We start from the raw sequence: 13,088 nt of genomic DNA, 5'->3' as shown, positions 1-13,088 counted from the left end.
TCCTCATCTCTTCAGAAGAGCTGTAGGAGTTTGTCTGCCCTTAACATACCCTGACTATAACAGCAATAACAAATATAAATGGAGTTTTGTAAATTACAGCTGTGGTTTCCACAATGACATATCTCTTGACAGCGTAAGCACTGAAGTTGAGCCAGATGAGTCCTGTGAGCTCTCAGCCTGACACGCTTTATCCCTGCTTGATTACTGTCACAATATTAGATGGATAAACATTAGCTCAAAGTAATAATTCATGTTTCATAGGGATTGAGATTACACAATGGGTCATGTGTAAGGCTTTTCTGTTCTGATAAATGAAGCACAGATTGGTTAAGATTGACTGCTTATTTTAAAAGGCCAAAATTAGCATGAGAAAGTTTAATGAAAGTTTAACAGAAGTTTTTAGCAAGACCTGCTTTAGCTTATTTTAGATTGTGACCAGTGGTGCTATTTTGCAGTCACACAAACTACTTGCCAGCTCCCAGTGTTACAGTATTTTTGTTTTGTTTGTTCTGGCTTAAGCGCTAATTGGAGCAATGGAATGACACAGGTTGTGCCAAATGATACAAGGGAGATCAGATCCTACATTCGCTTCCATGTGTCCATGTGTCTCTGGTTATATGTCTGATTGGCAAGAGGAGGCACTGTAACTGTACATACTGTTTCCCAGGTGCGTTCAGCATTTGGGCTGAATAATGTGACTTGGAGATGTACCATGCAAAATAATGAAGGCATACACTCCCAGTGGGATCCTGTTGATCCCTGAAAGGGAAAAGCATGTAGAAACATACACTATGCTTTAATCAGATACAGTATTTTCTCACCGTCTTACACACCGATTGATGCAAATATTTAGTTCACCCTATATGTTTATCCTGATATTCAGACATATCAACTGTATTGTTCAGAGAGTATTTCCCTAATTCTAACCAGAGGAATGATAATGTGGCATTACACCATTATGTTTCATGAGACAGAAATTTCTGGAGTAGGCAGCTGATTTAGTATGGAATTTGGTGAAGAACAGAATTAAACGAGGTTAGTAAGGGAGATTATTACTTTCTTTTTTTCCATTGTGAGAGGGCAGGCAGAGAGAGATTTCCTTGCTTTGATGTATGTTCTGTGAAAGGTGAGTGATATCTGATGGTGATGTTGAGATGGATTCTACATTATGTGGATAGCTGGGTAATGCACTTCTGTGTTGTGCTGTACTGAGTGCTTCAGGTTACATCAGTGGTTACAAGGCAACCTTTGGAAAGGTATGTATTTCTTTCTGACTTTGTGCATAAGTATCCATGTCTAAAACCAAAAAAATGGTGTGTTTTTGTGGTTGATAATTCAGTATGATGCCATAAACATTGCTATTAGTAATAGTTACAGTAATTCTGCACTCCAGTAACTTTTCAGGTTACAACATCTCATTCCTTGTACTCGAAAAGCTTTGTGGAACTTTTTCCTTATGAGTCTAGACCTGAAAGAAAAAAATTGTGATGGTGATATCCCAATCAGTAATCAAGATGCAAAGAATTTTGTCCTTTTGAATCTGCAGCTTATCCCAGCGGGACTACTCTTCTCAGGAGTAAATTGGCACAACTGGGTAGCAAGTATCACTGAGACTGTTTCTAAGCAGTTGAAAGCAGACCTTAATCTTAACTGTACTTCTTCAGGTCTTGGGTTCCCACATGGAACTTCAAGATTGAATTTGCAGGCATCTGGCGTCCTCTCAGACATGGAGAGATATCATCAAGACAGTGAAATCATTTCAGGCATGCTTATCAATCCTGCTTGGGTTGTGACCCCCCCCAGTCACCACGTTCTATCAGGGATCTAAGATGCTTCATTACAAGAAAGAAAAGAGTTGGTGTAGGATTTGTTGTCATCCCCTGATCTTTTACACAGGATAACCAAGTTTTTTAATTGTCATTTTTGTTTAACTAATGGCTCTAGCCAGGAACTGGGAAAGTAAGTACTAGTTCCCTCTTGGGAACATGTTTTAATGGGATATCCAGACCAATTTGTGCACATTGAGGGAGGTCTGAGAAGCACTGAGACCTGAACACTGAATTTCTTTGGAGTTCCTAATTTCGAATAAAAAACCCCCAAGTGGGAAGTACTCATTGACTTACTATACAGCTGGCACGCTTCTCCATCAGAAAAGGTTGTGTGACAAATAACCACCGGCGTAGAGCAACCAGGTTTCCTTCCTGGTGGCTGGAGGATTGTCAGGAGTTGCCCAGATGTTGTTACCAGTGTAGAGGTGACCAGCACTAACGTGACCAGCCCAGTGGGCTGGCCGGGGGGCTCGGTGTGTGCAGTGTTGGGGTCAGTGGGGGCCGATGGATGTACCCCAGCAAAGAAGCAAACTCGCTTTCTGTTCCAGGCTGCTTTTTTAACACTCGTTCACCAGGCTGCTTTTGTGAGACATTTGTGTGTGTTCTCCTGCCAGAGGATATTTTACTGTGAAATCGGTAGCGAAACGAAAATAGAGATTAAAACTAATTTGTTTGGAATCTGCTTTCTAATTCAATAATGCTGAATGTTATTCCTTTCCTCTGAATATTCACCTACTCTGTAGTGCATTTGAATACACTTCTATTTTTGTTCCTGAATCAGGAGCCCTTTGAATTTAACAAAATTGTTGCTTAGCAATTTTAGATAACTGGCTAAACATTCACGTTCCAATTGAGTTGAATCTTCCCCTGCAGTTTTATTAGAGCAATAACTTTGCATTAAAACAATAACTTAAAGATGAACGTTAGTTTTGTCTCAAGTGACCCCTGCTCTTGGGAATTAAGAGCCAGGGGAAAATGATATATATATTATTTTTTTTTATTTCAGTCGAAATTCAGGATCCTCTTTTTTTATGTGTTCCCCTCTCCTAAATTAATTACTTATTCTAGTTTATTAGAGAAACTGACTGCTCGGGAAAAAAGCATTTGCACTGGACATTTCCTGAGTTACAACATGGTGAACTGTGTGTTTCCTGACCTATTGCACTAAGTCCTGAGCAGCTGTAGGGAAAACTCTGTGTTTCATAGACATATGCAAGCAAACTGGCACTGAGACAAAAATTCCTTCTTCATCTAAGAAAAGAAAATAGTACAGTCCCTATTCCTGCACCCCCCAAAATGGGTTTCCACAGTCCTGCTGTGATTGATTGGACGGGATATGTTGAATGTGTATTTTCTGGTGGTTTAACTGAGCCTCTGTGACAAGCTCTTAGGTGGTATTTCCCTCTACTCTCCTAAACTGAGAAGGAGAGAAACTGGAATGAAGCCGTGACCACTGCATGCAGGAAACCAGCCCTAGTATGTTGACCTTGCAAGTAGGGAGTTTGACCAAAAGGTCTGGGTTCATAATGAGAGCACATTTTTTCAGTTTCCCTGTTATCTTGCTCACTTTTGGTGCACCCAGTGTGCATAGGGTGGGGAAAGGAGTTTTGGGAGGATGTTTTGGGGTTTTTTTCCCTCTTTTTTTTTTTCCCTTAGCCTAAGTGTTGCTCATATAATTAATAATTGTTTATGCTGCTATTGATTTGCTTGATTTTTGTCCCAGTTATAAATGGTCTGGAAGCTGCTTATGAGATGGACATTTTGTTCAGAGATTTTTCGTTGAGCGGTATGCATCCTGCCAATTTTTGTTTTGCATGGCAGTCAACTATCCATTCACAGATGGTCTGAAAAATGATACATTTGGCTCTTTGCAATTATCGCCTCCTTTCCATTTAACCTTTACTCCTATTGTCATAAAAAAGATCTGAATGATTTTGCAAACTACTTCCTTCAGCTTATGTAAAAAGCCCAGACCAACTAAAGGGAAAAATTCCAAAAGCATTTTTTGCAGTTTTCTGTTTCTAGCTGTCCATTTTCATAGGCTTTATTTTAACCTTTCCTTTGTGGCAAGGCACACTGGGCAATTTAAAGGTCTGAAAGGTTACTTTGAATACTTCTTGAAAGACAGCATTATGCAAAAAAGGTCCTCTATACTCTTCATGTTGCTGCTGGAGCAGGTTGAGAGTATAGACAATGTGTCATTAAAGAAATCAAGAGCTAGAGATCACTTGAAATGCAGAAATAAATCAGCAGGTAAAAATTGCTTATATGTTCCCTGAAGACTAAGAGACATAGCAGGAACACAGGCAAACGCACTTGACTGACATACAAATTCAAAGAAATACAAACTGCAGTGTTGCCATTCTTTGAATTATTTTCCATGAATAATGACAACATTGCTGCAGTAAAAAAAAAGTGTCCAAGTTGTACTAAAACAGTCACAATACAATTGTTAAGATAGGCTGTTCAAAAAGGCTTTTCTTCCTTCGACAAATGTTCCCTATAGTTCTTTTATATAAATAGGTCATAGGAAAAAATTCTGCTTGCCCATTTGTCATGATATTCTGCAATCTGTAAACACAATTGGCAACAACAGCCTTTCAAATTCAGGATCTGTTCTTTTCTAGAGATATATCTATAAATAAAGGCATAAGATGTGGATGGTTTCACCTAAGACTTTGCTAAAAAAATTGTACTGGGGGTTTACACACACATGCACACTCATACACTTCTTTTGTGCAAATAAATATGATTTTGAAGATGTATGCAGGTACACCAAAATTTAGCATTAGGTTTTGGTCATGACATTAACTCCTTGTGGGATCTCTTTGCTGTTGCTGAAAGAAGAAAAGAATAGGATGTTGTCCAGTGATAATGGAATCACTGCTATTTGCAGTTGTATCCTACAAAGTACAGTAGTCTAAAGCTCGAGATACTCATTCCCTGTGTTGTTACAACATATGTAATTCTAATGCATGCACATATTGTTATTTTCTCTCTTTAGCAGAGAAGTAAACAATGCTATTTTCTCTGAACCCATGTATTTATCAAAATATGCCAAAAATAAAAATGCAATCTTGTGTTGCTGCGGAATTTTAGTAAAAAAATAAAATGCAGATGCTGTTGATTTTTACTTCTGAGTTACGGATTTTAAATAACAAGTTATGTAACTTTTAACTGCAAGTCTGTTTTCAGTGTTTAGCAATTTTTAAAGATTTTCTCCCAAGTGTCAGACTCTGATATGTTCTCCTGAGATAATATCTCCATTTAAAAAAACAGAAATCCCAAGAGTATGTGCCAGTTATATCTATAGCAGTAACTTTGTTTTTAAGGATTTTTAAAGAAGAAACTTTCAAATTTGAATAGTTCTTTGAGTTTAAAGCAGTATTTTCTTTCTTTGTGGTACTCATGTTTTAACCATATAAACTCATAGATTAGTATAATTCTCAGAGCAACCTAAATGTTATTATTAGAAGTTAGAATAGTATCTTGATCTTAAGCATGTTCTTTAGACAACTTGCCTTTTTTTCCCATCCATCAAATTAATATTCTTTTACTGGACTGATACATTTTTAGACTTCTGGATTTAGTTAAATTTTACAGTATAATCACAACATTACCGTTCTATCTCAATGTTGTCTTTAAATTTCTCTAATTTGAAAAAGCCTTTCTAATGCAAGACTCATTTAAAAATAGTTTACCAACCTTTCCCTTAAATATTTTGCTGAAATAAAATACAGTCACTATAGCTCTATCTGTGTTACACTATTGTACATCAGCTGGTGCATGTGAATCCATGGGATTTACTTTACTAAGACTATAATCCCTTGACTTGATTTGATAGTTAGATTTTGTTTGTGGTGGAGGCTTTAGGCAGAAGAATCAAATACATACTTGGAATTATTTCTGATGAGGGTGGTTACAACAGGGATTTTCAGAGGCATATTTCTTAGAACAGAATGATTTCATATGTCCCAAGGACCAGTGAAAGTGAAATTAAAAGCCTGAAATGCATGGGACACTTGATTTCTTCTGCTTTTTGAGTCACTTCTTCTGATGCTGTATGAGTTTATAATCCTTTGTGAAACACTCAAACCCTGGTGTAGCGAACGGTTAAATGTGCCTCTTTCTTGAACTGAAGTAGCCCAAAGATGATGGCTAGACTTGATAGGTCCTACTTTCAAGCCTCAGACTGCTCATATAACCAGTTCCATTATAAATCTGAATGTGCACATTTGACAATTACTGGAAAAAAAAAAAAAAAAAAGAACTGTGGTTTTGATCAGATGTGCTGTTCTGTATGCAGTGAGTGAGAGTTCATCATCTTTATGCTTATTTTCATCTCATTTAATATGGTCTTCTTTTCCAGCTCTGCCATTCTTCAGCTGGCTAATGTATGGCAAGCTGATACCATAATAAAAGGAGAGCAGAATCACTGGCAGTTTAGATTTCTTATAAGTATTAGGCTACTTGCTCTCTGACACGTTTCTGTGAAAAAGTGTGAAACCTAATTACTTGCTTGAGAATGTATGGCCCTATAAAGACGGGTATCCTTAAACAGACATTCAAACTTTTTTAGTTATGTCAAGGAAAACTTTTTATAATTATTTTCTTTTGTGCTGCGTGTATTGGAGAGGCTTTTTTGGTTTTAATCTGTGGATGAAAACTGCTCTGCTCCGAGCCTGAGGTTTGTATTTATTTTTTATCCAGGTCAGAAAGTAATGTTGATGTTTGCCAAGCCTCAGCTTTCAGGATTTGAGCCAGGCTGAATCATGAAACTGTCCTACAACTCGTGAGCATATTTATCAGAAGAAAGAAAAAAACCCACAAGACAGAGAACTGCATTTGACACTAAAAATTATTTGCATTTCTCTTGTGAACCATGAATGTTTCCCTTTCCCTTCCACCTCCTGAGACTCTGGGGGATTTGCTGTGACCTCCAGAAAGACTGGCATGCAATTTTCTCCTATGTTAGGTGCTAACATAACTTCAGTGCGGTTTCAGCACATGATTCCAGAGTATTTCAGTGGAACTGCCACATAAAATCTGTTTCTGCAATGACATTTTTTGCTAAGAAAGACATCAGAAACTTGTTGAAGTCACTCGTTATATCTTCAAACAACTTACACCTAAATCTTGTGAAGGGAAATTATTTCTTTTTTATACATAAAACCTTAAAAGTAGATGTATCTCCAAAACTTTTGACAAATTAATTACTATGGTCAGGAATTGTGAGCTGCTATATTAATACAGAAAAGCCAAACAGAGAATACAGTTTCTATTACTAGACTTAGAGTTTCTGATATGTTAAGTGAAATAGAAAAGCAAATGTGCATCATTTAATTTCTTTAACATACAAAATGCAGAATTTAACATAATACAGATTTTCCTCTTGGGAGATGTAGTTTTAAAAGAGGAAATAATATAAATTGCTGATAGAATCAGGTTTGTTCAGCAGAACAAGAAAAAATGGGACAGGATTTTGCTGGAGGGGCTTCTTAGTAGCTTTTGAGGAGAGAGTCTGTTCTTTGTCTTACACTGACGTGCGATGAGATCTTTGGATCTGGTCCTGAGTGCAACAGTTCCAAAGGTGGAAACACTGACACATCTTACCTGCAGGCATTGATTGCCTGTAGTTTTTTGCTTTACAAATGGGATAGATAATGACATCTACCATGGAAAAGTGCTTTTGACTTTCACATAAGAGCTATCTATGTACAAGGTATTGTCGTAATTTAATCTGGTTTTGTCTGCGGGTCTTGAGGTTTATGTCTATTCAGCACCTTTTTTTTAAATCTTTGGTGACAGTGGAAGCTATAAAAATACTAGTTTTGATTATAGCGCACATAAGAAAAACGTCTGAAGGTGAAACTGGATTTTGCATAACATAATCTGAACATGATCAGAGTGATTAAACTACATTGAAAGAAGTAATTCACTGAAACTAGCAGTGCTGGCAGGTTAACATTGTGTTTGACAACCTGTGGTAAAACTTCTGCATCCCTGTTAAGTGAAGACACTATTTGTGGAAGCAGTATATATTAATCTCAACAGATACCAGGGAAAAACATTACTTGAAAGTAGCACCCACTGAAGCAGCTGCCGACTGAGATGGTTAATGATTAGAAATACTGCTGATACTTCTAATGTAGAAAGATTGCTGCCTTCAGGAAAGAAACAGATATTCACCATGGAGTGTTTCAGGTTGTTTCAGCATGGGGTCTAGATGTGGACAGTTCCATCCAGAATCCTAATTAAGATGTTGCAAAGGTTAACATCCTGCTAGATGGGACCCTTCAACTCTCTCCTCTCCTGGAACCACAGTGAAGATGAGCTTAGAAGAAATCATGCCTACTTTCCCACTGGTTTAAGTGTAGTGTGTGCAGGTAGCCCCCAAACTGCTCAGTGCCAAGGATAACACATTATAGGAAAGACCACTTCAAAATGGCACCTTTTAAAGATTCATTCCACAAGCATTTGCTTCTGGATACCAAGCTGGATGAAATTTCATCTGATTGGATATGGCTATTTTGTTAATCTTTCAACCCATCTAGATTTATAGCTTACCTGGCTAAGAGTACATCTGGGTCCAAGTCACAGGCAGGAATGATGTTATGCTAGGGACTGTATAATCAGAGTTAAAACTGTTCCTAGCCCAAAAATAGGTAGGAAAAGTATGTGGGGAATAATAGAGTGAGTAAAGCAAGACTAAAAAGTTAACTGAAAACTGTTTTGCTCTATGAGACATGTCTTAGAGTTGTGATGATACCCTTGTTCCTTGCAGGTCAACATCTGTCCTACAGCCTTGTCTCCCAACACCACTCTCAGTAGCACCACTGTCACCTGTTGCAAAAGTAGACAGAATTGGAGGACTTGGGTTTCCTTTTGCAGCATAGACAGCAGCAGACACATGGGTTATCCCTGAGAGGTGACATGAACGTGCAGAACCAGATAAGGTTGTATACTGGGCTCTTTGAAATATGCATAAACAAGTGGGATATGCATATGGAATTGTTGCAGTTGTCATGGTGGCTCAGGGTTTTTTTTGGAGTTGGATTAAGTGGGCAGAAAAACAGAGGAGGAAGTAAGGAGCAGCAGTAAAGCTGATATATTAGAAGGAATTTGCACTGTGAAGAATGGGGAAAAACTGATTACACCATCCAACTTCACTAATGCTTGCGTAGATAGCTTCTGTAGTGGCTTCATCTGGTTATTTCCCCATTGGAGTTTCTATCCCAAAATCCATGTGGCTTTGAAAGTTAGGAGGAGCAAAAGCAATGCTATCCAAGGACTTGTTTGTGCATATTTGTGCTTCTATATTAATGTGGCTGTGGCGATAAGTTTTTATTGTTTTTTTCTTAGTGTTATGTTTAGACCTTTCCTGTCAAAGGCTAGAAAACCAGAAAATAACACTCCTTATTGACCTTACTTGTTCGAGGCTGATATTTTTTCTGTTTTTTTCTGAGTTTTGTAAGATCCTGAAATTAATGCCACTGTTCTGTGCAGTTTGCATGTTCTTGATAACCCTTTTTCTTGTATGATTTTGCCTGCTGGTTAATGAAAAGATATGCTGAGTGACTGTAAGAACAACTGAGATTTCTTTTGCTTTCGCTGTCAATGTTCACTAACTTTTTTTTAGATTAATAATATGACTTGATTTTCTTAGTATTAGGAATGATGCAATCCAGCATTTGAATGGTGGGTTGTTACAGCTATTGCGATACTGACTGGGAGGGAGCTGTGACATTAGTTTTTAATAGATTTGCTGGTACCTATCTAAGTATAACTTTACACTTACAGAATCTTCTGATATATAGGTGAATAGATCAAAAAATAGTGGCTATGTGTTATGAATTTAATGAAAAAGTTGTGAATATAATTCCACTTAAGCTTATCTAATGAAAAGTAGCAGTTATTAAATAGCTTCTAATTTTGAGACTAATCTAATTAATCTGTGTCTGATGGGCATTTTAATTATGAGGATGGTAACCGTGTCTCCCACATGCTATCTGTCCTGGCTCCTGCTTCAGTTGCAAGTCAGTTCGTGATGGAAATGCTAAAAGCCAGCAGTGTGCTAGACACTATTCAACAGGTTATCACTTTGCAATGTCTTCTGGTGATAGATCTAGAGAAGATCATACACTTTGCTTCTTCACATCTCTCCTCGCCAGTCAATGATGGCTTGCACACCTCCGTCTTCATGAGGGGCACTTCATCTTCATCTCTGTTGTAGTGCAAGTCCCTGGCATTGCCCAGAACATTGTCACATTGTTTTAATTTGGGAGTATAATCAAACCTTTGTCCTGAACTGCTCCACGTTCCTTACATGTTTATGTAGAAGCATTTGCTTGGAAATAGTGTGGTAGATTGTCAAAGAGGAGCTGCTGGCAGAGACCTGTTTTTCTGAACGCTACAGATCCCAGTAGCTTTGTCAAAGGTACTGAATATCGAGCCTACCTGAGGTCTACTGTTACTCAGAACAAGTCCTGAGTGAAAAACTTGAGGTAAAGCCAGACATCCAAATGGACGGATACTAAGCCAGTGTATAGAGAATAGAGGGTATTCTGCTGCATTTCATTTCCACAAGAAAACATCATAAACATGATCTTCTTCAAAATCAGTCTTCAGATTTAAGTCTTGGACAGCGAGTGGTGCTTGAGGACTTGTGAATTCTTTTTTTATTTCTATGAAAACAGATTATAATTGTTGTGTGAAGAAAGAAGGAGACATATACTGGCTTTCTGAGTTGTTCGGCATTTAAAAACGAGGTCAGAAAGGAGTTAATAGACTTCCAGTTTTGTTTTGAAAAAAATGTATTTTGCTGATTAATATTTATTTGAAGTCTTGTATCTGAAGATGTACGATGAATCACACACCTGCAGTTATATTCAGATGTGCATCTACGTTCAGCTAAGTTCTTTTCTTACAAAATTGGAGATCTCCATTTACAGGTTCAAGACATCAACGTGAAGTACCACAATGTGGATCTGAGTGAACATGTTGCTTATTCTCTGCAGCAAGCTAATTACTGCTTAAAAACTGATGCAATTCTGAGGACTATAGAAGTTTGCTGAAGTGATCCCTGGAGATTTTCCTTTTTCCTTTCTTACTCTTTTTATTCTTTTTGCAGCTAACTGGAAACTGTCTCTGTAGACTTCTTTCTGTTTTCCTTCTAGCTTACTGAAACTTCTTTTCCTTAGTGTTACTTTGATAAAGACTCCACTGCTTTAATATATAATTTTCATTGTGACTTTCATTGCTGCAATTAAGTGGCTAATTGAACAGTTTAATATGTGTATGTCTAATTGCTTCTGCACGAGGTTAATTGTGAAACGCATAGAAAATTAACACACAAAATGTTGCCTAGGTTACCTTTTACTGAGTAAAGCCTCAGAGGTTTTATTTACTTTGCTGTTTATGAGCAATGAAACTCCTGAAGATGTTTTAATATGATACTTCCTTTGATATTGAATCTTAGCTGCCAACTACAGTGTAATATGCCATAGTCTGAAAAACTTCCATGAAACATAAGTGTAGAAAATACATTACATTTGACACTTAGGATCCAACCTGCAGTAAAAAATGTAAAACTGCAGTTAAACTTATCTTTTCCTCCTTATCTTTCAAAAAATATAGAGCAGCAATTTGGATTTTTTGGTTTGTCTTTAATAAAAATAGAGCAAAACTAATGCTAACCTCCTAGAATAACTGTAATGGATTTCTCAAGAATAAACAAGTTTAGTCTGCCTTTGTTATTTATAATAATGTACAGACTTTAGAACAACTGTTATGCCAAAAAATAGTAAAGCACTGATCATGTTGAATTTGTTCCATTTGTTCCCTAAACTCTGCACTGAGTGAAATGGAAAATAGCAGTGTCAAATCAAATGAAAACTTAGAAAAATAGATACTTACCAAGTGTATCTTGAATTATCTTTTTTTAAAAAAAATAAAGATGTTTTAATGTCATCATTTTATTATTATAAAATACAACAATCATTATTTTATTATACAGATGGTATTTATGATACAGCTACAGCAGAAGGAGAAAAGGAAGAAGCAGTAGTGTGAAGTAGGAAGAAACTTGTCTGTTTTTAAACCATTTCTTTATAAGTAAATATTGCTGACTAAAAAAAAACCTGTCTTTGCAAGATATATGGGGAAATGCTGTAGCTGGTAAACCTTTGTTTTCAGGTATCTGGGGTTGTAAAAGGAAAACCTTGATGTTGATGACATGGGAGAATATTCTTAATCTTTCTAAAACTGAATGCTGGCCCAAGTTGGTGTCTGTATTAGTTATGATGGGCAAGGTTGTCTTCTACTGATCTTGCAGAATTTAAGTGATGGTCATATTTGGAAGTCTATATAGGCGTCTTTCTTATTATTACATCTAAGTGTTCTATGAGCTTTCAGTTTACCAAAGTTATTCATACCATATTTGAATTTTTGCTATCTCCATTAACTCCAATGTGTGTTCTTTCCACACAGGATTTAACAACTCTGAACGCATGTGTGACAAAGAGTTCATAATACGCAGGGCAGCCACAAATCGCGTCCTGAATGTCTTGCGCCACTGGGTCTCCAAGCATTCTCAGGTATTCTCCTTTTGCACTCTTCTCTCCATCTGTAATACGTCAACTTTCTTACTACAAGGTATTTTTAGGCAGTTCTGCTGTATAGTGTAGCAGAAGTCAAACAGCCTGAAAAGTCAGTGCTGTAAAGATAATACGGAAAATTAGCTTTTAAAAACACACTGTTAAGCAAGTGAAGAATCCTTCATCTAGCCTTGCAAAGCTCACCTGAAAATATCCAGTGACATTATTCCAAGTAACATTGTGTGAGTGCTTTACTTTTCCAGTGTATGTTGAAATACATAATGAGCGGGTTGGATTAATCTTTCACATTGTCAGCATTCGTGCCACAGGCAGCTTGCTTCAGTTACTTTGACTGAATGGGTTAAAATACTTGTGCTTGCACACAGGTATTTATGTATTTATATGTTGTGAAGCCTCTGTGGAAAGGGGCAGATGACAGGATGGTGGGTCTGATATATAATCATAAAACTATGTTGGCAGAAGGAGGGAAAAAGAAAGAAATCGGAGCAGCTAGTAAACTTTTCATAGACAAATGTTGGAATTTTGGCATGCATGTAGAAGACTACCAGGAAAGTTACTGAAAGATACAAAGGAGTAAAAAAAGCGGGATGGAGAGAAAGAAGGAAAGAAAGAAAGAAAGAAAGAAAGAAAAAGAAAGAAAGAA

At 37.1% G+C, this 13,088-nt stretch overlaps 1 protein-coding gene across 1 annotated transcript in view; it reads left to right on the top strand.

Moving 5' to 3' along the window:
• Positions 1-12,424, top strand: part of RASGRF2 (Ras protein specific guanine nucleotide releasing factor 2) — a gene marked incomplete at its 3' end in the record, with an annotated part of 54,529 nt that extends 42,105 nt beyond the window's left edge. The window contains exon 18 of the mRNA XM_010170159.1: positions 12,318-12,424. Within this exon, the coding sequence (XP_010168461.1) occupies positions 12,318-12,424 (107 nt within the window). The remainder of the gene's footprint in view (positions 1-12,317) is intronic.
• Positions 12,425-13,088: the final 664 nt, after the last annotated feature.

This window comes from Antrostomus carolinensis, unplaced genomic scaffold (assembly GCF_000700745.2).
Source record: "Antrostomus carolinensis isolate BGI_N321 unplaced genomic scaffold, ASM70074v2 scaffold1286, whole genome shotgun sequence".
Taxonomy (NCBI): Eukaryota; Metazoa; Chordata; class Aves; order Caprimulgiformes; family Caprimulgidae; genus Antrostomus; species Antrostomus carolinensis.
This window is presented reverse-complemented; position numbering and strand designations above follow the sequence as displayed.